The 26871-nt window shown below is 41.5% G+C and overlaps 1 protein-coding gene across 1 annotated transcript in view; it reads right to left on the bottom strand.

The window, feature by feature from the left end:
- The window catches only part of ssuh2.1 (ssu-2 homolog, tandem duplicate 1), a 39354-nt gene extending 13081 nt beyond the window's left edge, over nt 1-26273 (bottom strand). The window contains exons 1-3 of the mRNA XM_036950934.2: nt 25798-26273; nt 10961-11056; nt 5168-5252 (exon numbers count right to left, since the gene is read on the bottom strand). Of these exons, the coding sequence (XP_036806829.1) occupies nt 5168-5252; nt 10961-11056; nt 25798-25825 (209 nt within the window). The 5' untranslated portion in view covers nt 25826-26273. The remainder of the gene's footprint in view (nt 1-5167; nt 5253-10960; nt 11057-25797) is intronic.
- Nucleotides 26274-26871: the final 598 nt, after the last annotated feature.

Raw genomic sequence — 26871 nt, 5'->3', positions numbered from 1 at the left:
TATGTTTGAAGCCTGAAATGTGGCAAAAGGTCGCAAAGTTCAAGGGGGCCGAATACTTTCGCAAGGCACTGTATATATTATACTATTGCTCAAATAAATTGATGTTTATTAACAAGTAATATTTTTCTTTCTAAAAAAAGATATGGGTCAAAATTATTGGCACCCCTCATAATAAATCATAGCCAAGAACATTGTACTGGAATTCTACCTTTAAAAAAAAATGTATCTCAGCTTAAAGCCCCCGTGTAGTCTTTCTAAATGTATATTATTATAAATCATCACTGTGTGTCTAATAAATCACTCTGTGTGTTTATTTCCCTGGACCGCCTCTTGCCGTTGAAATGCTCAGTCTGATCGTGTGGGCGTGTTGTTACAAATGTTTCTATATTTACATACACAACCCTGATTGGCGGATAGGATTGTTTAGGCTCTTGAGCCTACCCCGCTTCCCTCTTCAAAGTAGGAGGATACATATACAAATAAAAGATGACTAGTCATTGGTCAGAATAATCAGATCAGACTGAGATATTATCAATCATAATGTGCTGCTGGAAAAACGTATGCGTTATGGCTTTACTGCTATATTGTGGATAAAGAGTTACCTGTCTAACATAACACAGAGGGTGTTCTTTAATGTAAGCCTCTACAACATACAGTGGATCGCGAAAGTATTCACCCCCCTTGGCATTTTTCCTATTTTGTTGCCTTACAACCTGGAATTAAAATTGATTTACACAACATGCCTACCACTTTGAAGATCCAAATGATTTTCCTTGCAAAACAAACAAGAAATAAGAATAAAAAATAAAAATAAAACTTGCATAACTTTTCACCCCCCCAAAGTCAATACTTTGTAGACCCACCTTTTGCTTCAATTACAGCTGCAAGTTTCTTGGGGTATGTCTCTATAAGCTTGGCACATCTAGCCACTGGGATTTTTGCCCATTCTTCAAGGCAACTGCTACAGCTCATTCAAGTTGGATGGGTTCCGCTGGTGTACAGTGATCTTTAAGTCATAGCACACATTCTCAATTGGATTGAGGTCTGGGCTTTGACTAGGCCATTCCAAGACATTTAAATGTTTCCCCTTAAAACACTTGTGTGTTGCTTTAGCAGCTTAGGGTAAATGTCCTGCTGGAAGGTGAACCTCCGCCCCAGTCTCATATCTCTAGGTTTCCGGCAAGAATTTCCCAGTATTTAGCACCATGCATCATTCCTTTAATTCTTACCAGTTTCCCAGTCCTTGCCGATGAAAAACATACCCACGGCATGATGCTGCCACCACCATGCTTCACTGTGGGGATGGTGATCTCGGGGTGATGGGAGGTGTTGAGTTTGCGCCAGACATAGTGTTTTCCTTGATGGCCAAAAAGCTACATTTTAGTCTCATCTAACCAGAGTACCTTCTTCCATATGTTTGGGGAGTCTCCCACATGCCTTTTGGAGAACAAACGTGTTTTCTTATTTTTTTCTTTAACAATGGCTTTTTTCTGGCCACTCTTCCGTAAAGCCCAGCTCTGTGGAGTGTACGGCTTAAAGTGGTCCTATGGACAGATACTCCAATCTCCGCTGTGGAGCTTTGCTGCTCCTTCAGGGTTATCTTTGGTCTCTTTGTTGCCTCTCTGAAACCATTGAGTGTAGGGGGCAGTATTTTGATGTTTGGATGAAAAACGTACCCAAATGAAACTGCCTATTTCTCAGACCCAGAATCTAGAATATGCATATAATTTTCAGATTAGGATAGAAAACCCTCTCTAACGTTTCCAAAATTGTCAAAATATTGTCTGTGAGTATAACAGAAATTATATTGCAGGCAAAAACCTGAGGAAAATCCAACCCGGAAGTGCTGTTTTTCCTGAAAGCTCTCTGTTCCATTGCCTGCCTTCGCTCCATTTAAAGGGATATCAACCAGATTCATTTTCCTATGGCTTCCACATGTTGTGAACAGTCCTTAGAAATAGTTTCAGGCTTTTATTTTGAAAAATGAGCGAGAAAGATCACATCGCGTCAGTGGATGGCTGGGTGCCAGCAGTGTTTTGCATGCGCAACAGCTTGGAGCAGACATTTCTCTCTCTCCTATTGAAGAAGCTACAGTCCCAGTTAAAATATTATCGATTATATATTGAAAAACAACCTGAGGATTGATTATAAAAAACGTTTGACATGTTTCTACGAACTTTACGGATACTATTTGGAATTTTCGTCTGCCCGGTCGTGACCGCTCGAGCCTGTGGATTTCTGAACATAACGCGCCAACCAAATGGAGGTATTTTGGATATAAAAATAATCTTTATGGAACAAAAGGAACATTTATTGTGTAACTGGGAGTCTGGTGAGTGCAAACATCCGAAGATCATCAAAGGTAAGCGATTCATTTGAATGCTTTTCTGACTTTCGTGACCAATCTACTTGGCTGCTAGCTGTTTGTAATGTTTTGTCTGCTGAGAGAGATGTCCTTACATAAACACTTGGTATGCTTTCGCCGAAAAGCTTTTTTGAAATCTGACACGCCAGGTGGATTAACAACAAGCTAAGCTGTGTTTTACTATATTGCACTTGTGATTTCATGAAAATTAAATATTTTAGTAATTTAATTTGAATTTGGCGCTCTGCAATTCAGCAGATGTTGACGTAAATGATCCCGCTAACGGGATGGGTGCATCAAGAAGTTTTAATGCCCTCGCCTGTTCCATGAGTTTTGGTGGGCGGCCCTCTCTTGGCAGGTTTGTTGTGGTGACACATTCTTTCCATTTTTTTATAATGATTTAATGGTGCTCCGTGGGATGTTCAAAGTTTATGATTTTATTCTTAACCCAACCCTGATCGGTACTTCTCCACAACTTTGTTCCGGACCTGTTTGGAGAGCTCCTTGGTCTTCATGGTGCCGCTTGCTTGGTGGTGTTCGTTGCTTAGTGGTGTTGCAGACTCTGGGGCCTTTCAGAACAGATGTATATATACTGAGATCATGTGACAGATCATGTGACACTTAGATTGCACACAGGTGCACTTTATTTATCTAATTGTGTGACTTCTGAAGGTAATTGGTTGCACCAGATCTTATTTAGGGGCTTCATAGCAAAGGGGGGGAATACAAATGCACACACCACTTCTCCGTTTTTTTTTTTTTTGTTTGTAGTTTTTCGAAACAAGTCATTTTTTTCCATTTCACTTCACCAATTTGGACTATTTTGTGTATGTTCATTACACGAGAGCCAAATAAAAATCTATTTAAAATTACAGGTTGAAATGCAACAAAATAGAAAAAATGCCAAGGGGGGTGAATACTTTCGCAATCTACTGTAAATGCCTGGATTTTAGCTCTTGGATTGCCATGGTCAGATACAATAATGGATGACACTATAATAGATGACACTATAATAGATGACACTATAATAGATGACACTATATGACACTATAATTGAACTCTGTGGCCAAGCACACCAGTGGTGGGTTTGGCGTCGAAAGTAGGATGCATATTTAGAAAATAACCTCATCATTACTGTAAAATATAGTGGTGGATCTTTGATGTTACTGGACTATTTAGCTTCCACTGGTCCTGTGGCCCTTGTTAAGGTCAACGTACTAGGACATTTTAGGCAGAAACTTGGCTGCAAGTGGATCTTCCAGCAAAACCATAACCGCGAACATCAAAATCCGCAAAGAAATGGTTAATTGACCACGAAATTAATATTTTGCAATGGCCATCCATTGAAAACCTGTGCAGTTGAAGAACATCAAGGATCTGGAAAGATTCTGTATGGAGGAATGGGCTACGATCCCTCCCAATGTGTTCTCCAATCTCGTAAAACATTTTAGAAAAAGGATGTGACGTTATCCTCGAAAGGGGAGGGTGGCGAAGTACTGAAAACAGAAAATCTCTTTCTCTGAGTATTAGAATAAAATAATTTCCCCCAAAAAGGTTGCATACAATAACTCAATATTCGTATTATTTACTTAATTAATACAGTCTTTTTTGCTAATCTTTATCAAGGTAGTCTGGAGTGTAGTAGCAGTATAGTACTGTAGTCTGGGGGTGTAGTAGTACTGTAGTCTGAGGTGTAGTAGTACTGTAGTCTAAGGTGTAGTACTACTGTAGTCTGGGGTGTAGTAGTACTGTAGTCTGAGGTGTAGTAGTACTGTAGTGTGAGGTGTAGTAGTACTGTAGTCTGGGGGTGTAGTAGTACTGTAGTCTGGGGGTGTAGTAGTACTGTAGTCTGAGGTGTAGTAGTACTGTAGTCTAAGGTGTAGTACTACTGTAGTCTGGGGTGTAGTAGTACTGTAGTCTGAGGTGTAGTAGTACTGTAGTCTAGGGTGTAGTAGTACTGTAGTCTAAGGTGTAGTAGTACTGTAGTCTGGGGTGTAGTAGTACTGTAGTCTGGGGGTGTAGTAGTACTGTAGTGTGAGGTGTAGTAGTACTGTAGTCTGGGGTGTAGTAGTACTGTAGTGTCAGGTGTAGTAGTACTGTAGTGTGAGGTGTAGTAGTACTGTAGTCTGGGGGTGTAGTAGTACTGTAGTCTGAGGTGTAGTAGTACTGTAGTGTGAGGTGTAGTAGTACTGTAGTGTGAGGTGTAGTAGTACTGTAGTCTGAGGTGTAGTAGTGCTGTAGTGTGAGGTGTAGTAGTACTGTAGTGTGAGGTGTAGTAGTACTGTAGTGTGAGGTGTAGTAGTACTGTAGTCTGGGGTGTAGTAGTACTGTAGTCTGAGGTGTAGTAGTACTGTAGTGTGAGGTGTAGTAGTACTGTAGTGTGAGGTGTAGTAGTACTGTAGTGTGAGGTGTAGTAGTACTGTAGTCTGGGGGTGTATTAGTACTGTAGTCTGGGGGTGTAGTAGTACTGTAGTCTGGGGGTGTAGTAGTACTGTAGTGTGAGGTGTAGTAGTACTGTAGTCTGAGGTGTAGTAGTACTGTAGTGTGAGGTGTAGTAGTACTGTAGTGTGAGGTGTAGTAGTACTGTAGTGTGAGGTGTAGTAGTACTGTAGTGTGAGGTGTAGTAGTACTGTAGTGTGAGTGGTCTAACGGTCTTCAGCTGCTGACTCTGGAGCACATGTACGATGTACAGCTCACAGCATGGTTTCAAATCCAGCACACTGCTCTTTAAGAATTCTCTTTATCCAATAAACATAGAAAATACTTCTATATTAAATAGCACAGTGCTGTATCTAGTCTCACCTGACGTTAGGGACGGATGCATTCTTGTCATTCTCAGGTTGAGGGTTGTAGGCAGGAGGAGGAGGGTACAGCTGGTCTCCTGTGTCTGAGGGAAATACAAGCATTTCAGTCATTCATATGAAGGCAATCGTGAAGTTATTTTGGTAATTAAACTTCAACACAGACGGGGTAAACACTAGAATCTACAGCCAAGTCAATCACCTTGTCTGCTTCAGAAATGGTACCATATTCCCAACACAGTGCATTACTTTTGGCCAGTGCCACATAGACATCTGGTAAATTGTAGTGCACAATGTAGGGAATAGGGTGCCATTTCAGACAGTTTCGATCACATTCAGTGTAGTGTTCTAAATGACAGAGTAGTGTTTGTAATGACAGTGTAGTGTTCTAAAGGACAGTGTAGTGTTCTAAATGACAGAGTAGTGTTCTAAATGACAGTGTAGTGTTCTAAAGGACAGAGTAGTGTTCTAAATGACAGAGTAGTGTTTGTAATGACAGTGTAGTGTTCTAAAGGACAGTGTAGTGTTCTAAATGACAGAGTAGTGTTCTAAATGACAGAGTAGTGTTTGTAATGACAGTGTAGTGTTCTAAAGGACAGTGTAGTGTTCTAAATGACAGAGTAGTGTTCTAAATGACAGAGTAGTGTTTGTAATGACAGTGTAGTGTTCTAAAGGACAGTGTAGTGTTCTAAATGACAGAGTAGTGTTCTAAATGACAGTGTAGTGTTCTAAAGGACAGTGTAGTGTTCTAAATGACAGTGTAGTGTTCTAAATGACAGCGTAGTGTTCTAAAGGACAGCGTAGTGTTCTAAATGACAGTGTAGTGTTCTAAATGACAGTGTAGTGTTCTAAAGGACAGTGTAGTGTTCTAAAGGACAGTGTAGTGTTCTAAAGGACAGTGTAGTGTTCTAAAGGACAGTGTAGTGTTCTAAATGACAGAGTAGTGTTCTAAATGACAGTGTAGTGTTCTAAAGGACAGTGTAGTGTTCTAAATGACAGTGTAGTGTTCTAAATGACAGCGTAGTGTTCTAAAGGACAGCGTAGTGTTCTAAATGACAGTGTTGTGTTCTAAATGACAGCGTAGTGTTCTAAATGACAGTGTAGTGTTCTAAATGACAGCGTAGTGTTCTAAAGGACAGTGTAGTGTTCTAAATGACAGCGTCGTGTTCTAAATGACAGAGTAGTGTTCTAAATGACAGAGTAGTGTTCTAAATGACAGAGTAGTGTTCTAAATGACAGTGTAGTGTTCTAAATGACAGTGTAGTGTTCTAAATGACAGAGTAGTGTTCTAAATGACAGTGTAGTGTTCTAAAGGAAAGTGTAGTGTTCTAAATGACAGTGTAGTGTTCTAAATGAGAGTGTAGTGTTCTAAATGACAGAGTGGTGTTCTAAATGACAGAGTAGTGTTCTAAAGGAAAGTGTAGTGTTCTAAAGGAAAGTGTAGTGTTCTAAAGGAAAGTGTAGTGTTCTAAATGACAGTGTAGTGTTCTAAAGGAAAGTGTAGTGTTCTAAATGACAGAGTAGTGTTCTAAAGGACAAAGTAGTGTTCTAAAGGAAAGTGTAGTGTTCTAAATGACAGAGTAGTGTTCTAAATGACAGAGTAGTGTTCTAAATGACAGTGTAGTGTTCTAAATGACAGTGTAGTGTTCTAAAGGAAAGTGTAGTGTTCTAAATGACAGAGTAGTGTTCTAAATGACAGAGTAGTGTTCTAAAGGAAAGTGTAGTGTTCTAAATGACAGTGTAGTGTTCTAAAGGAAAGTGTAGTGTTCTAAATGACAGAGTAGTGTTCTAAATGACAGTGTAGTGTTCTAAAGGACAGTGTAGTGTTCTAAATGACAGTGTAGTGTTCTAAATGACAGCGTAGTGTTCTAAAGGAAAGTGTAGTGTTCTAAATGACAGTGTAGTGTTCTAAATGACAGAGTAGTGTTCTAAATGACAGCGTAGTGTTCTAAAGGAAAGTGTAGTGTTCTAAAGGAAAGTGTAGTGTTCTAAATGACAGTGTAGTGTTCTAAATGACAGAGTAGTGTTCTAAATGACAGTGTAGTGTTCTAAAGGACAGTGTAGTGTTCTAAATGACAGTGTAGTGTTCTAAATGACAGCGTAGTGTTCTAAAGGACAGCGTAGTGTTCTAAATGACAGTGTAGTGTTCTAAATGACAGTATAGTGTTCTAAAGGACAGTGTAGTGTTCTAAAGGACAGTGTAGTGTTCTAAAGGACAGTGTAGTGTTCTAAAGGACAGTGTAGTGTTCTAAATGACAGAGTAGTGTTCTAAATGACAGTGTAGTGTTCTAAAGGACAGTGTAGTGTTCTAAATGACAGAGTAGTGTTCTAAAGGACAGCGTAGTGTTCTAAATGACAGTGTTGTGTTCTAAATGACAGCGTAGTGTTCTAAATGACAGAGTAGCGTTCTAAATGACAGTGTTGTGTTCTAAATGACAGCGTAGTGTTCTAAAGGACAGCGTAGTGTTCTAAATGACAGCGTCGTGTTCTAAATGACAGAGTAGTGTTCTAAATGACAGAGTAGTGTTCTAAATGACAGAGTAGTGTTCTAAATGACAGTGTAGTGTTCTAAATGACAGTGTAGTGTTCTAAATGACAGTGTAGTGTTCTAAATGACAGAGTAGTGTTCTAAATGACAGAGTAGTGTTCTAAATGACAGTGTAGTGTTCTAAATGACAGTGTAGTGTTCTAAAGGAAAGTGTAGTGTTCTAAATGACAGAGTAGTGTTCTAAATGACAGAGTAGTGTTCTAAAGGAAAGTGTAGTGTTCTAAATGACAGTGTAGTGTTCTAAAGGAAAGTGTAGTGTTCTAAATGACAGAGTAGTGTTCTAAATGACAGTGTAGTGTTCTAAAGGACAGTGTAGTGTTCTAAATGACAGTGTAGTGTTCTAAATGACAGCGTAGTGTTCTAAAGGAAAGTGTAGTGTTCTAAATGACAGTGTAGTGTTCTAAATGACAGCGTCGTGTTCTAAATGACAGAGTAGTGTTCTAAATGACAGAGTAGTGTTCTAAATGACAGAGTAGTGTTCTAAATGACAGTGTAGTGTTCTAAATGACAGTGTAGTGTTCTAAATGACAGTGTAGTGTTCTAAATGACAGAGTAGTGTTCTAAATGACAGAGTAGTGTTCTAAATGACAGTGTAGTGTTCTAAATGACAGTGTAGTGTTCTAAAGGAAAGTGTAGTGTTCTAAATGACAGAGTAGTGTTCTAAATGACAGAGTAGTGTTCTAAAGGAAAGTGTAGTGTTCTAAATGACAGTGTAGTGTTCTAAAGGAAAGTGTAGTGTTCTAAATGACAGAGTAGTGTTCTAAATGACAGTGTAGTGTTCTAAAGGACAGTGTAGTGTTCTAAATGACAGTGTAGTGTTCTAAATGACAGCGTAGTGTTCTAAAGGAAAGTGTAGTGTTCTAAATGACAGTGTAGTGTTCTAAATGACAGAGTAGTGTTGTAAATGACAGCGTAGTGTTCTAAAGGAAAGTGTAGTGTTCTAAAGGAAAGTGTAGTGTTCTAAATGACAGTGTAGTGTTCTAAATGACAGTGTAGTGTTCTAAATGACAGAGTGGTGTTCTAAATGACAGAGTAGTGTTCTAAAGGAAAGTGTAGTGTTCTAAAGGAAAGTGTAGTGTTCTAAAGGAAAGTGTAGTGTTCTAAATGACAGTGTAGTGTTCTAAAGGAAAGTGTAGTGTTCTAAATGACAGAGTAGTGTTCTAAAGGAAAGTGTAGTGTTCTAAAGGACAAAGTAGTGTTCTAAAGGAAAGTGTAGTGTTCTAAATGACAGAGTAGTGTTCTAAATGACAGAGTAGTGTTCTAAATGACAGTGTAGTGTTCTAAATGACAGTGTAGTGTTCTAAAGGAAAGTGTAGTGTTCTATATGACAGAGTAGTGTTCTAAATGACAGAGTAGTGTTCTAAAGGAAAGTGTAGTGTTCTAAATGACAGTGTAGTGTTCTAAAGGAAAGTGTAGTGTTCTAAATGACAGAGTAGTGTTCTAAATGACAGTGTAGTGTTCTATAGGACAGTGTAGTGTTCTAAATGACAGTGTAGTGTTCTAAATGACAGCGTAGTGTTCTAAAGGAAAGTGTAGTGTTCTAAATGACAGTGTAGTGTTCTAAATGACAGAGTAGTGTTCTAAATGACAGCGTAGTGTTCTAAAGGAAAGTGTAGTGTTCTAAAGGAAAGTGTAGTGTTCTAAATGACAGAGCAGTGTTCTAAATGACAGTGTAGTGTTCTAAATGACAGCGTAGTGTTCTAAAGGAAAGTGTAGTGTTCTAAATGACAGTGTAGTGTTCTAAAGGAAAGTGTAGTGTTCTAAAGGAAAGTGTAGTGTTCTAAAGGACAGAGTAGTGTTCTAAAGGAATGTGTAGTGTTCTAAAGGACAGTGTAGTGTTCTAAATGACAGAGTAGTGTTCTAAATGACAGTGTAGTGTTCTAAAGGACAGAGTAGTGTTCTAAAGGAAAGCGTAGTGTTCTAAAGGACAGCGTAGTGTTCTAAATGACAGAGTAGTGTTCTAAATGACAGAGTAGTGTTCTAAAGGAAAGTGTAGTGTTCTAAATGACAGTGTAGTGTTCTAAAGGAAAGTGAAGTGTTCTAAAGGACAGAGTAGTGTTCTAAAGGAAAGTGTAGTGTTCTAAATGACAGAGTAGTGTTCTAAAGGAAAGTGTAGTGTTCTAAATGACAGTGTAGTGTTCTAAATGACAGAGTAGTGTTCTAAAGGAAAGTGTAGTGTTCTAAAGGACAGAGTAGTGTTCTAAAGGAAAGTGTAGTGTTCTAAATGACAGTGTAGTGTTCTAAAGGACAGAGTAGTGTTCTAAAGGAAAGTGTAGTGTTCTAAAGGACAGTGTAGTGTTCTAAATGACAGAGTAGTGTTCTAAATGACAGTGTAGTGTTCTAAAGGACAGAGTAGTGTTCTAAAGGAAAGCGTAGTGTTCTAAAGGACAGTGTAGTGTTCTAAATGACAGAGTAGTGTTCTAAATGACAGAGTAGTGTTCTAAAGGAAAGTGTAGTGTTCTAAATGACAGTGTAGTGTTCTAAAGGAAAGTGAAGTGTTCTAAAGGACAGAGTAGTGTTCTAAAGGAAAGTGTAGTGTTCTAAATGACAGAGTAGTGTTCTAAAGGAAAGTGTAGTGTTCTAAATGACAGTGTAGTGTTCTAAATGACAGAGTAGTGTTCTAAAGGACAGAGTAGTGTTCTAAAGGACAGTGTAGTGTTCTAAATGACAGAGTAGTGTTCTAAATGACAGAGTACTGTTCTAAATGACAGTGTAGTGTTCTAAAGGAAAGTGTAGTGTTCTAAAGGAAAGTGTAGTGTTCTAAATGACAGTGTAGTGTTCTAAATGACAGAGTAGTGTTCTAAAGGAAAGTGTAGTGTTCTAAATGACAGTGTAGTGTTCTAAATGACAGAGTAGTGTTCTAAAGGAAAGTGTAGTGTTCTAAAGGACAGAGTAGTGTTCTAAAGGAAAGCGTAGTGTTCTAAAGGACAGCGTAGTGTTCTAAATTACAGAGTCGTGTTCTAAATGACAGAGTAGTGTTCTAAATGACAGTGTAGTGTTCTAAATGACAGAGTAGTGTTCTAAATGACAGTGTAGTGTTCTAAATGACAGTGTAGAGTTCTAAAGGACAGTGTAGTGTTCTAAATGACAGAGTAGTGTTCTAAAGGACAGTGTAGTGTTCTAAATGACAGTGTAGTGTTCTAAATGAGAACACTTTTAGAACACTCCAGACTCATCCCCTCCTTTGGGCTCATCGTACTTCGTCACAGTTCAGTGTGTATTTGTGTATGTGTGTGTGTCTCTCACCTCCCCCTTTGGGCTCGTCGTACCCTGTCACACAGTCCAGCCAGCCAGGAGGGGGCGCCGATGGACCCTCCTCTGGAATGTTGGGATCAAACGCCCCTGTTGATATCAGGGAAACATCTGGTTCATGTCCCAACTATCCATTAGACCACGCAACAGAAAACAACAAATTCCAATAGTACCTCCCCATTTCACTCTGTTTCAGACGGTTTCCTTTTGGTGCCTAATGAACATGACCCTGATATGAGTAGGAACAGGAGTCATTCCCGACTAATATCCGAGTCCAGGATTGTTTCCTGACTCTAATAACCGGGGCCAGGAGTCATTCCTGACGCTAATAACCAGGGTCAGGAGTCTTTCCTGACTGTAATAACCAGGGCCAGGAGTCTTTCCTGACTGTAATAACCAGTGCCAGGAGTCATTCCTGACTGTAACAACCAGGGCCAGATTCTTCAAAGTTCAGGTCTGGTCAGAAGAAACCGTTACGACAGAGACTCCGATGTCAAGGTTCAAAGATCAGGGGGCACTGGTTGAATTTGAACCCTGGGAGCAGGGTTCTATTCTCCTAGAGAAGCAGTAGCTGAAGGTGTTGGATATAGGCAAGACCCTGGTTATAGTCCAACTTAAATGTCATTATACTCTATGTTACAAGTTTAACAGAGCAGTAAACAAATATTATAAATAATTAACCTCCAAACTCATGGCTTGTGTCCAATAGTGAACTTTGTGTCTTAAACATAAGGGATTCAGATCTAATAACAGCACGGTCATTCTCAACCTTGCTAACATTCTCTCTCACTGTGGTTTGTCTCATTAAAACCTTCGATGCAGAATTGAATAATAGAGACAAAACAAAAAGAAGACAGATGCTCGATTGAAAAAAAGTCATCATTCGGGATGGTCACATCATTAGAAACTTCTCTCAGTCAGGCCAACAACATTAGCCTACATCATAACATGAGTATCTGGCAGGCCTGAGTCATGGAAACGCCGTTGAAATAGAAAAAACCAACCACCGGCCCAGCTGACAGGCCCAGCTGACAGGCCCAGCTGACAGGCCCAGGCCGATAGTGGTCAAGTTCCTGAGGTTCAAAGGGCAACGTAACTGTTCTGGAAAGAGACAAGAACTTCAGAGAAACGTACATCTTCCTCAACAAGGACTGTGCTGAAGCTGTGCGCCTGAAGAAGAAAAAATAACTTATCCCAGCAATGAAAGTTACCAGCACGTGTGGGGACGTTACTTACATCCGCTATGACAGGCTCATTGTCCAAAAAGCCTGGAAGGGATGAGAGAGCCAAGCCTATGGGTTCGTAGCCTCAACCCCACAGCACGCACGCGCACGCGCACACACACACACACACACACACACACACACACACACACACACACACACACACACACACACACACACACACACACACACACACACACACACACACACACTGATTAATGGACTGCTGTATGTTATTTTTTTGTGTTCTTTTCCATATTAAGTCTCTCTGATAAGCTACCCAAGAAAGGGATGAAAATATCCCATTTTAATATATTTAGTCTTAGAAATAAGGTTCATGAAATCCATAACTTGCTAACATCAGATAACTTGCTAACATCAGATAACATTCATATATTAGAGACTCACATAGATAACTAATTTGATGATACATCAGTAGCAATACAAGGATATAACATCTACAGAAGAGACAGAAATGCTCATGGGGGAGGTGTTGCTGTATATATTCAGAGCCACGTCCCTGTAATGTTTAGAGGAGATCTTATGTCAAGTGTTATTGAAGTGTTGTGGTTGCAGGTTCACTTGGCACATCTAAAGCCTTTTCTTTAGGGGTGTTGCTATGGGCCACCAAGTGCTAACAGTCAGTATCTAAATAATATGTGTGAAATGCTTGATAGTGTATGTGATGTAAACAGAGAGGTCTACTTTCTTGACAACCTGAATATTGACTGGTTTTCATCAAGCTGTCCACTCAAGAGGAAGCTTCTTACTGTAACCAGTGCCTGTAATCTGGTTCAGGTTATTAATCAACCTACCAGGGTGTTTACAAACACTACAGGAACAAGATCATCCACATGTATCGATCACATGTTTACTAATACTGTAGACCTTTGTTCTAAACCTGTATCTGAACCCATTGGATGCAGTGATCACAATATAGTGGCTTTATACAGGAAAGACAAAGTTCCAACAGCTGGGCCTAAAATAGTGTATAAGAGATCATACAAAAGACTCTGCTGTGACTCTTATGTGGATGATGTTAAAAATATTTTTTTGGTCTGATGTGACTAATGAGGAGCATCCAGACGCTGGTCTGATGTGATTAATGAGGAGCATCCAGATGCTGCACTTGATGACTTTATGAAATTGCTTCTTCCAATTATTGATAAACATGTACCTGTTAAGAAACTGACTGTTAGAACTGTTAAGGCTACATGGATTGATGAGGAATTGAAGAACTGTATGGTTGAAAGAGATGAGGCAAAAGGAGTGGCTAATAAGTCTGGCTGCACATCTGACTGTCTGACTTACTGCAAATTGAGAAATTATGTGACTAAACTCAACAACAAGAAGAAGAAACTGTATTATGAAGCCAAGATCAATGATATAAAGAATGATGGAAAAAAACTTTGGAGTAATTTAAATGAAATTATTGGCAGAAAAAACAATTATTCATAAGCAAACCATTTGATGTTGCAAATTATTTTAATGAATACTTCAGGCCTGGAGGGAAGCCAAAGTCATTCCTTTACCCAAGAGTCATAAAGCGGTCTTTTACTGGTTCTAACAGCAGACCTATCAGCTCACTGCCAGCTATTAGCAAACTGTTAGACAAAATTGTGTTTGACCAAATACAATTAAATTTTTCTGTAAACAAATTGACAACAGACTTTCAGCATGCTTATAGAGAAGGGCACTGAAAATGTACTGCACTGGCACAAACGACTGATGATTGGCTGAAAGAAATTGATAATAAGATGATTGTGGGAGCTGTACCTGTTAGATTTCAGACGACTGATGATTGGTTGAAAGAAATTGATAATAAGATGATTGTGGGAGCTGTACTGTTAATTCCAGTGCTGCTTTTCATATAATTGACCTATAAATAACCTGTTGTTGAGACAACGTACTGTATGTTTTATGGATGTTCAACCTCTGCCATATCGCGGATTCAGAGCTATCATGGATTCAGAGCTGGTTCTCAATTAGAGGCAGATGTTCATCGTTGTCTCTGATTGGGAACCATATTTAGGCAGCCATGTTCTTTGGGTATTTTGTGGGTGGTTGTCTTCTGTCTTTGTGTCACTGCACCAGATAGGACTGTTTCGGTTTTCACATTTATTGTTTTGTATTTTGTAGTGTTCTCGTTTATCGTCTATATTAAAGATGTTGAACACTAACCACGCTGCATTTTGCTCCTCCTCTCCTTCAACGGAAGAAAACCGTTACAGCAACACCACAAAGCAAGGGGCACCACCAAGCAAGCGGCACCATGAAGACCAAGGAGCTCTCCAAACAGGTCAGGGACAAAATTGTGGAGAAGTACAGATCAGGGTTGGGTTATACAAAAATATCTGAAACTTTGAACATCCCACAGAGCTCCATTAAATCCATTATTAAAAATGGAAAGAACATGGCACCACAACAAACCTGCCAAGAGAAGGCCGCCCACCAAAACTCACAGACCAGGCAAGGAGGGCATTAATCAGATGCAACAAAAAGACCAAAGTTAACCCTGAAGGAGCTGTAAAGCTCCACAGCGGAGATTGGAGTATCTGTCCATAGGACTACTTTAAGCCGTACACTCCACAGAGCTGGGCTTTACGGAAGAGTGGCCAGAAAAAAAGCCATCGCTTAAAAAAGAAAATCGCAAACATGTTTGGTGTTCGCCAAAAGGCATGTGGGAGACTCCCCAAACATATGGAAGAAGGTACTCTGGTTAGATGAGACTAAAATTGAGCTTTTTGGTCATCAAGGAAAACGCTATGTCTGGCACAAACCCAACACCTCTCATTACCCCGAGAACATTTTTTTTGTCTTATTTCTTGTTTGTTTCACAAGGAAAATCATTTGGATCTTCAAAGTGGTAGGCATGTTGTGTAAATCAAATGATACAAATCTCCCCCTAAAAAACTATTTTAATTGAAGGTTGTAGGGCAACAAAATAGGAAAAATGCCAAGAGGGGTGAATACTTTCGCCCTCTCATAGAGAGACACCGTACTCCACAAAGCAAGTCCTGCAGGCTCTAGTTTTATCTTATCTTGATTACTGTCCAGCAGTGTGGTCGAGGGCTATAAGGAAAGACAGTTCAGCTGCAGCTGGTCCAGAACAGAGCAGCACATCTTGCTCTTCAGTTTAATCAAAGGGCTGATATTAATACTATGCTGCCAGTCTCTCTTGTCTAAGAGTTGAGGAGAGACTGACTGCATCACATTTTCTTTTCATAAGAAACATTGTGTTGAAAATCCCTAAATGTTTACATAGTCAACTTATACACAGCTCTGACACACACACACTTATCCCGCCAGACATGCCACCAGGGGTTTTTTCACAGTCCCCAAATCCAGAACAAATTCAAGAAAGCGTACAGTATTATATAGAGCCATTATTGCATGGGACTCCCTTCCATCTCATGTTGATCAAATGAACAGCCAAACCTGGATTCAAAAAACTAATAAAGCAACACCTCACCCCTATTTGACCCAGATATGTTGTGTGTATGTTTTAATATGTAGGCTATGTAGTTCTGTCCTTGAGCTGTTCCTGTCTATTAAATGTTCTGTATGATGTCATGTTTTGTATTCTGTGTTCTGTGTTCTGTGCTCTGTGTTCTGTATTCTGTATTCTGTATTCTGTATTCTGTGCTCTGTGTTCTGTGCTCTGTGTTCTGTGTTCTGTGTTCTGTGCTCTGTGTGGACCCCAGGAAGAGTAGCTGCTGCTTTCGCAACAACTAATGGGGATGCTAATAAAATACCAATAACCAAGTTTTACATGTTATTAGTCGTATGTGTGGGATACGCAGGGTGGTAAACGCCGTCCAACGAAATGCTGACTTGCAGGTTCCTTCTGGACAATGCAACAACAATAAGAAATAATAAAATATAACAATACTAACATAAAGTAAATGGCTCAGTAGAAGATAATAAAACATTTTATCATAAGTATAATACAGGAATAATAATAACAATAATAACTGGCATATGGGTGGACTGGACAGTGCTCTCTCCCTCTCTCTCTCACAGGAAAAAACAGAGAGTACAGGATGTTATATTGTCATCCACCAACAATCCTACTCTGTCTGGTTTCTAAAGATCACGTTGGATTTGAAAGGTCTAGGCTAGGGAGTAGTCAGGCAAACTTTTTAATCAAACAATATTTATTTCCAAGAACTGGAAGGCCGGGAGAGCGAAGGCGAGCTGAGCAACATAATGTATATTATATTAACCAATAAACTTTATACTACAGTCATATTATCAGCAGCTAATGTCCATGTAGGTAGACCTATCATGTGAGGTTTACGTAGTATAATTTACATGCATTGTATTACACACACACACACATGATGTGTAAACACTGTCGGTGGAAACATCTTTGTCCTCACATGACCCAGGTTTAACACAGCCTGAGGAAATAAGGAGTGGCTCCTAGATCGAGATAGAACAACATTATGTATGAGTTGCAAACGCCAATCCCCGCACGCACGCACGCACGCACACACACACACACACACACACACATACACACACAAACATACACACGAATCGACTACTTACCTACTGATCCACCTTTGTAATACACACACACACACACACACACACACACACACACACACACACGCAGACACACACACGCAGACACACATACACACACATCGACTACTTACCTACTGATCCACCTTTGTAATACACACACACACACACACACACACACTGTTCCACCTTTGAAATCTGTCTTTGTATCTTCATGCACAGTGATTCAATACATTTTGTTAAAATTATTATTTAACTAGGCACGTCAGTTAAGAACAAATTCTTATTTAACATGACTGCCTACATCGGACGAACCCGGACAACGTGATACAGCCTGGATTCGAACCAGGGTCGGTAGAGACACCTCTAGGACTGAGATGCAGAGCCTTAGACCGCTGCGCGACTCAGGAGCCCCTACTACAACAAGCTACTTCGGTTTTAGTTATCATCATATAACATCATCATCACCACTCGGGAGCCCCTACTACAACAAGCTAATCATCACCACTCGGGAGCCCCTACTACAACAAGCTAATCATCACCACTCGGGAGCCCCTACTACAACAAGCTACTCATCACCACTCGGGAGCCCCTACTACAACAAGCTACTCATCACCACTCGGGAGCCACTACTACAACAAGCTAATCATCACCACTCAGGAACCACTACTACAACAAGCTACTCATCACCACTCGGGAGCCCCTACTACAACAAGCTACTCATCACCACTCGGGAGCCACTACTACAACAAGCTAATCATCACCACTCGGGAGCCCCTACTACAACAAGCTAATCATCACCACTCGGGAGCCCCTACTACAACAAGCTACTCATCACCACTCGGGAGCCACTACTACAACAAGCTAATCATCACCACTCAGGAACCACTACTACAACAAGCTAATCATCACACTACTGTGTGAGAACCAAAGGAACAAGTTGCAAGAAAACACTGTTGTCCTTATTACAGTGAAATAACTTCTGTACGATAACAATATAGTATAGTTTACATATTACACTGTACTTACATGGTAATAACTATGGTATTACAAAGGTATTACAACATGGTGCCTCTCAGGAACCTGTAGGGCCCAGACACCATCAACACAACATGGTGCCACTCAGGAACCTGTAGGGCCCAGACACCATCAACACAACATGGTGCCACTCAGGAACATGTAGGGCCCAGACACCATCAACACAACATGGTGCCACTCAGGAACCTGTAGGGCCCAGACACCATCAACACAACACGGTGCCACTCAGGAACCTGTAGGGCCCAGACACCATCAACACAACATGGTGCACTCAGGAACCTGTAGGGCCCAGACACCATCAACACAACACGGTGCCACTCAGGAACCTGTAGGGCCCAGACACCATCAACACAACATGGTGCCACTCAGGAACCTGTAGGGCCCAGACACCATCAACACAACATGGTGCCACTCAGGAACCTGTAGGGCCCAGACACCATCAACACAACATGGTGCCACACAGGAACCTGTAGGACCCAGACACCATCAACACGGTGGCACTCAGGAACCTGTAGGGCCCAGACACCATCAACATGGTGCCACTCAGGAACCTGTAGGACCCAGACACCATCAACATGGTGCCACTCAGGAACCTGTAGGGCCTAGACACCATCAACATGGTGCCACTCAGAACCTGTAGGGCCCAGACACCATCAACATGGTGCCACTCAGGAACCTGTAGGGCCCAGACACCATCAACATGGTGCCACTCAGGAACCTGTAGGGCCCAGACACCATCAACATGGTGCCACTCAGGAACCTGTAGGGCCCAGACACCATCAACACGGTGCCACTCAGGAACCTGTAGGGCCCAGGCACCATCAACAAGGTGCTACTCAGGAACCTGTTGAACCCAGACACCATCAACATGGTGCTACTCAGGAACCTGTAGGGCCCAGACATCATCAACATGGTGCTACTCAGGAACCTGTTGAACCCAGACACCATCAACATGGTGCCACTCAGGAACCTGTAGGGCCCAGACACCATCAACACAACATGGTGGCACTCAGGAACCTGTAGGACCCAGACACCATCAACACGGTGCTACTCAGGAACCTGTAGGGCCTAGACACCATCAACATGGTGCCACTCAGGAACCTGTAGGGCCCAGACACCATCAACACAACATGGTGGCACTCAGGAACCTGTAGGACCCAGACACCATCAACAAGGTGCTACTCAGGAACCTGTTGGGCCCAGACACCATCAACATGGTGCCACTCAGGAACCTGTAGGGCCCAGACACCATCAACATGGTGCTACTCAGGAACCTGTTGAGCCCAGACACCATCAACATGGTGCTACTCAGGAACCTGTAGGGCCCAGACACCATCAACATGGTGCCACTCAGGAACCTGTAGCGCCCAGACACCATCAACATGATGTCACTCAGGAACCTGTAGGGCCCAGACACCATCAACATGGTGCTACTCAGGAACCTGTTGAGCCCAGACACCATCAACATGGTGCCACTCAGGAACCTGTAGGGCCCAGACACCATCAACACAACATGGTGCCACACAGGAACCTGTAGGGCCCAGACACCATCAACATGATGCTACTCAGGAACCTGTAGGGCCCAGACACCATCAACATGGTGCCACTCAGGAACCTGTAGGGCCCAGACACCATCAACACAACATGGTGCCACTCAGGAAACTGTAGGGCCCAGACACCATCAACACAACATGGTGCCACTCAAGAACCTGTAGGGCCCAGACACCATCAACACAACATGGTGCTACTCAGGAACCTGTAGGGCCCAGACACCATCAACATGGTGCCACTCAGGAACCTGTAGGGCCCAGACACCATCAACATGGTGCCACTCAGGAACCTGTAGGGCCCAGACACCATCAACATGGTGCCACTCAGGAACCTGTAGGGCCCAGACACCATCAACACGGTGCCACTCAGGAACCTGTGATCAAGTGGTGGCTTTGTCTTCGTGCACCAGAATGCCCTTTTCATTCCATTGACCATGAGCACTACACAGCACCACCTTTTCCCTATGTAGTGGCACTACTTTTCAACAGAGCTCTATGGGTCCTGTTTAAAAAAAGGTGTGTAAAGAATAAGGTGTCGTTTGGGATTACAGTCCATGTGTATTACAGAAGTATTCATATGTGGGCTTTTCCCATTACTTCCAATTGTTAGTTTTGAATGTACCAGCGTACAGGGCTAAATATACTACAGGCTGGCCATTGGTGTCACTGAACACAATACAGTCACCAGTCTATAGAAATACCAATGAGAAGCAGTTTCCCTTGCACTGTTATGAGATGGGAGTTTAAGATTATAGGTGATATATATGTCACTTAGCAGAGGCCTTTATCCAAAACAACTTAAAAATGACTCACTACTGTAAGTGACTCTGGATCAGAGAGTCTGCTAAATGACTCCCTACTGTAGTGGATCAGAGAGTCTGCTGAATGAGTCCCTACTGTAGTGGATCAGAGAGTCTGCTAAACGACTCACTACTGGAAGTCTCTCTGGATCAGAGAGTCTGCTAAATGACTCACTACTGTAGTGGCTCTGGATCAGAGAGTCTGCTAAATGACTCACTACTGTAGTGGATCAGAGAGTCTGCTAAACGACTCACTACTGGAAGTCTCTCTCGATCAGAGAGTCTGCTAAATGACTCACTACTGTAAGTGTCTCTGGATCAGAGAGTCTGCTAAATGACTCACTACTGTAGTGGATCAGAGAGTCTGCTAAATGACTCACTACTGTAAGTGTCTCTGGGTAAGAGAGTCTGCTAAATGACTCACTACTGTAAGTGTCTCTGGGTAAGAGATTCTGCTAAATGACTCACTACTGTAAGTGTCTCCAGATAAGAGAGTCTGCTAAATGACTCACTACTGTAAGTGTCTCTGGATCAGAGAGTCTGCTGAATGACTCACTACTGTAGTGGATCAGAGAGTCTGCTAAACGACTCACTACTGGAAGTCTCTCTGGATCAGAGAGTCTGCTAAATGACTCACTACTGTAAGTGTCTCTGGATCAGAGAGTCTGCTGAATGACTCACTACTGTAGTGGATCAGAGAGTCTGCTAAACGACTCACTACTGGAAGTCTCTCTCGATCAGAGAGTCTGCTAAATGACTCACTACTGTAAGTGTCTCTGGATCAGAGAGTCTGCTAAATGACTCACTACTGTAGTGGATCAGAGAGTCTGCTAAATGACTCACTACTGTAAGTGTCTCTGGGTAAGAGAGTCTGCTAAATGACTCACTACTGTAGTGGATCAGAGAGTCTGCTAAACGACTCACTACTGGAAGTCTCTCTGGATCAGAGAGTCTGCTAAATGACTCACTACTGTAAGTGTCTCTGGATCAGAGAGTCTGCTAAATGACTCACTACTGTAGTGGATCAGAGAGTCTGCTAAATGACTCACTACTGTAAGTGTCTCTGGGTAAGAGAGTCTGCTAAATTACTCACTACTGTAGTGGATCAGAGAGTCTGCTAAATGACTCACTACTGTAAGTCTCTCTGGATAAGAGAGTCTGCTAAATGACTCACTACTGTAGTGGCTCTGGATCAGAGAGTCTGCTAAATGACTCACTACTGTAAGTGTCTCTGGATAAGAGAGTCTGCTAAATGACTCACTACTGTAGTGTCTCTGGATCAGAGTCTGCTAAATGACTCACTACTGTAGTGGCTCTGTATCAGAGAGTCTGCTAAATGACTCACTGCTCTAAGTGGCTCTGGATCAGAGAGTCTGCTAAATGACTCACTACTGTCGTGGCTCTGGATCAGAGAGTCTGCTAAATGACTCACTACTGTCGTGGCTCTGGATCAGAGAGTCTGCTAAATGACTCACTACTGTAAGTGTCTCTGGATCAGAGTCTGCTAAATGACTCACTACTGTAAGTGTCTCTGGATCAGAGAGTCTGCTAAATGACTCACTACTGTCGTGGCTCTGGATCAGAGAGTCTGCTAAATGACTCACTACTGTAAGTGTCTCTGGGTAAGAGAGTCTGCTAAATTACTCACTACTGTAGTGGATCAGAGAGTCTGCTAAATGACTCACTACTGTAAGTCTCTCTGGATAAGAGAGTCTGCTAAATGACTCACTACTGTAGTGGCTCTGGATCAGAGAGTCTGCTAAATGACTCACTACTGTAAGTGTCTCTGGATAAGAGAGTCTGCTAAATGACTCACTACTGTAGTGTCTCTGGATCAGAGTCTGCTAAATGACTCACTACTGTAGTGGCTCTGTATCAGAGAGTCTGCTAAATGACTCACTGCTCTAAGTGGCTCTGGATCAGAGAGTCTGCTAAATGACTCACTACTGTCGTGGCTCTGGATCAGAGAGTCTGCTAAACGACTCACTACTGGAAGTCTCTCTCGATCAGAGAGTCTGCTAAATGACTCACTACTGTAAGTGTCTCTGGATCAGAGAGTCTGCTAAATGACTCACTACTGTAGTGGATCAGAGAGTCTGCTAAATGACTCACTACTGTAAGTGTCTCTGGGTAAGAGAGTCTGCTAAATGACTCACTACTGTAAGTGTCTCCGGATAAGAGAGTCTGCTAAATGACTCACTACTGTAAGTGTCTCTGGATCAGAGAGTCTGCTGAATGACTCACTACTGTAGTGGATCAGAGACTCTGCTAAACGACTCACTACTGGAAGTCTCTCTCGATCAGAGAGTCTGCTAAATGACTCACTACTGTAAGTGTCTCTGGATCAGAGAGTTTGCTAAATGACTCACTACTGTAGTGGATCAGAGAGTCTGCTAAATGACTCACTACTGTAAGTGTCTCTGGGTAAGAGAGTCTGCTAAATGACTCACTACTGTAGTGGATTAGAGAGTCTGCTAAATGACTCACTACTGTAAGTATCTCTGGATAAGAGAGTCTGCTAAATGACTCACTACTGTAAGTGTCTCTGGGTAAGAGAGTCTGCTAAATGACTCGCTACTGTAAGTCTCTCTGGATAAGAGAGTCTGCTAAATGACTCACTACTGTAAGTCTCTCTGGATAAGAGAGTCTGCTAAATGACTCACTACTGTAGTGGCTCTGGATCAGAGAGTCTGCTAAATGACTCACTACTGTAAGTGTCTCTGGATAAGAGAGTCTGCTAAATGACTCACTACTGTAGTGTCTCTGGATCAGAGTCTGCTAAATGACTCACTACTGTAGTGGCTCTGTATCAGAGAGTCTGCTAAATGACTCACTGCTCTAAGTGGCTCTGGATCAGAGAGTCTGCTAAATGACTCACTACTGTCGTGGCTCTGGATCAGAGAGTCTGCTAAATGACTCACTACTGTCGTGGCTCTGGATCAGAGAGTCTGCTAAATGACTCACTACTGTAAGTGTCTCTGGATAAGAGAGTCTGCTAAATGACTCACTACTGTAGTGTCTCTGGATCAGAGTCTGCTAAATGACTCACTACTGTAGTGGCTCTGTATCAGAGAGTCTGCTAAATGACTCACTGCTCTAAGTGGCTCTGGATCAGAGAGTCTGCTAAATGACTCACTACTGTCGTGGCTCTGGATCAGAGAGTCTGCTAAATGACTCAAATGTCAATGTAAAATGTACAGTAAGGGAGAAATGGTCATAGGTATTTAGTATGTGTACGTGTGATCCCTGCGGGAGTTGAACCCGTGACCTTGGCGTTGCTAACGCCATGCTTTAGGCCTAGATGAACACACTGATAATGAATGGCGGCAGGACAAGGATGGAATGTATAAGCTTGATTAGCATTCAGACAATGTACCTAGAATGCATCACAGAGACAGAGAGCGGTAATGTAGGGTGGGGTGGGGGAGGGAGGGGGGGGCTTGCATCTTGTTACGACAATCCAATAGAATGGACATGGATGGGTCTTCTGAAAGCATAAAACCAAGAGGATGTAGGCCTACTGTATACAAGGAAAAAGCAGAACTAGCTACTACCCACAATTGTTTTGTTTTTTTAACCTTTATTTAACTAGGCAAGTCAGTTTAAGAACAAATGATTACAAGTAGCTAGTCTACTAAAACTACTCAACTAGTCATTAGGCCTACTAGTGATTACATTCATTTGCCCAGCTCTCATGGCAGAGCACTGCTCAATGCTTCTCAATAACAATGGCACAGTACGCAAATAGACTCTACGCTAGTCCTGGAAAGAAAAGAATGTTTGATTACTGTACCTACAGTGTAGGAACAGTCCCATAGTAGGTGAACAAATACCAAGTTTATAATAGAACATGGTGAGGTGTGGCATATCCTTTCACTCAAACAAATGGAAAAAAAAAAAACTGAATCGTAAAATTAGTTGATTGACGAGGCTGGATCGAGCAACTAATCTAAATGGGATACTGTCTGTAGATAAAAAGTTAATAAGAATAACTGTTATGATAAAACAAAAAAATGGTCTGTTTGGAAAAGCCAACACAAAACACCACGCACCTGTTGATAAGCAAGGCTACACGAGGAGAAGCCCTTGGAGACGTCATTGAAATTCAATTTGAAAACATAATAGTCGACACACTCACTACGCACACAGGCAAAAATACCTTACACACACATGAAACTGGATGGAAGGGCTTTGCGTGTAGCCAGAGGAAAGCATTTAACTCCACAAAAAAAGGCTGTTATATTGATTGATATCCATAATGAAGTTAAGAGACCTCATGGGCACCCTTAAAGGGGGGAATTCGCATCGTATCCCAGCTTGTCGAGTTTATTCTGTTTTGTCGACATTGGAACGTTTAGCGACACATTAGCCGTTTCCATCAGGCATGTTGTCAAACGTTTTATCACACATGTACATTTTACTAGCATAAAACGTTTGGATTGAAACCCGGGTGGTACCCACCTTTCCATTCACTGTTTTTATGCGAGTAAAGCCATACCGAATATAAAAACAAAACACGACAGCTGTAATGGAAACAAATCGTTTCAGTACAATTGTATAAATTCCGACATAATTTGTTAGTTCGACATAGTGGGAGATTTTTGTATCGGTAAAATTAATTATGCGCGAAATGGCGGTGGAAATGTCTTTACGCGTAAATATTGATATAATAACAATAACAACAAACTAAGTACATGTGGAGTCACGCGGTGATATGGTATGTGGTCGTCCCACTACAACTTGGCAAACCATGAAGTTTATTAGGATACAGATGAAATAAATGATGATGAATTTGAAGTGGTTGTGAAAGTATAGGGTGTTGAGTCTGACGCTGCTTTCCGATAAATATTGAGGGACTTATTCTGGTGACGTGATTATCAACACTTGACTGCAGTTTGACAAATTCTAATATTCTCGCTCTTATCCATAATAATCATCTCATCACGTGGACTTGCGCATAATACATTTTACCGACACAAACAGATCCCACCATGACGAACGAACAAATGATCTGTTTATAAAATTGTACAGTAACGTCTTGTTTCCATCAGGGCTGTCATGATTTGTCTTTATAGGGTATGGATTTACTCGCATAAAAACTCTGGATGAAAACGTGGCGTTATGAATGATTTTGTAGGCTACACTGCAAAATTGACCGCAAGAATCCCAAACAGATACAGAAAACATCATATTTTCAAACCTTGATTACATATGCCTCTCTGTTGATTGATTTATCGATTTTATGTTTGTCCGTTGACAGAAAATACATCGGCCTACACACAGTATAAATATGTATTTATGCGTCGAAATACTGAATTAAAATATATTTGATCTGATATTCCTGATGAATTTTACATACTTTTAATTTGGGGGCGTCAGAAAGCTTGAGGGGGGGGGGGGGGGGGGGGGGGCAAATAAAGGGTTGCCTATTGGGGAACCATGCCCTAGGACCGTGGTTCCCAACCTTTTCCAGTTACTGTACCACCAACTGAATTTTGCTTTGCCCGACGTACCCCAGAAGTACCCCCTTATGTACATTTTAACATTAGGCCTATGGTCTCACGAGTCTTCTCAAGCTCCCCCGTTCATATGCCAAGTACCCCTGGTTGGGAACCACTGCACTAGGAGATGTCCAAATGTCCACTTTAACTTTCTTGTAGTAAATTACAACAACAAAAAACGAAACTCACCAAGCTGTTCGTCATCCTTCTCGTCCATACCCTGTTTTGTTTATTTCAAACTATCTAAACACACTTAGGCAGGCTATACTGCATAAGAAGCACGACGGACTTTCTCTAAACCTGACCCTATTCCAGCCCCTTTTAATGTACTGTTTAAATTAATCCTCGGTCACATGACATGTATCAAGGAATGCTGAGTGCAAACCACGCCCGGGGAAAAAATAGATTTTGTTTTTACAAAACTGGCATATAATTACTTTGCTCCAACATTCGATGGGGTTCATAAAAAAAAACATTTGCTATCTTCCATAGAGTACATTTTCTGAGTTGAAGAGTTTTGGTTTCTCTATTCTATCCTCTTCGCAGTGTGCTCTCACGCACTCCGGACGAGCATGTTCAGTGTAGTGGTGGGCGTTCCGGTACTGTACTCCAGATCAGACCGAGGAGAGGCTATACCAGATACAGGGAGTTCCTGTACTGTACTCTAGATCAGACCGAGGAGAGGCTATATCAGACACAGGGCGTTCCAGTACTGTACTCTAGATAAGACCGAGGATATATATCATCCACAACCACACAAACACATTGAGCCTCTGGGCCGTTATCCGAACAGTGATTCAGTTTCATGCAAAGTCAACAGGTAATAAATACTTAATGGAATTTTTAACCATAGTTTACACTAGATTATAAACTGGGTGGTTTGAGCCCTGAATGCTGATTGGCTGAAAGCCGTGGTATATCAGAGTATGACAAAACATTTATTTGTACTGTTGTACATCACTGGGTCGCTTTGTGTGATGTATTGTTGTCTCTACCTTCTTGCCCTTTGTGCTGTTGTCTGTGCCCAATAATGTTTGTACCATGTTTTGTGTTGCTACAATGTTGTTTTTATGTTGTATTGCTACAATGTTGTGTTGCTACATACAATGTTGTGTTGCTACAATGTTGTGTTGCTACCATGTTGTTTTTATGAATTTAATCGGAATGGCCGATTAATTAGGGCCGATTTCAAGTTTTCATAACAATCGGAAATCGGTATTTTTGGGCGCTGATTTGCTGATTTTTTAAATATATTTTTTTATA

The sequence above is a fragment of the Oncorhynchus mykiss genome, chromosome 17, assembly GCF_057628025.1.
Source record: "Oncorhynchus mykiss isolate SJ-2025 chromosome 17, ASM5762802v1, whole genome shotgun sequence".
Classification (NCBI taxonomy): domain Eukaryota; kingdom Metazoa; phylum Chordata; class Actinopteri; order Salmoniformes; family Salmonidae; genus Oncorhynchus; species Oncorhynchus mykiss.
The sequence above is the reverse complement of the archived record's forward strand: the minus strand, read 5'-3'. Positions and strand labels throughout refer to the sequence as shown.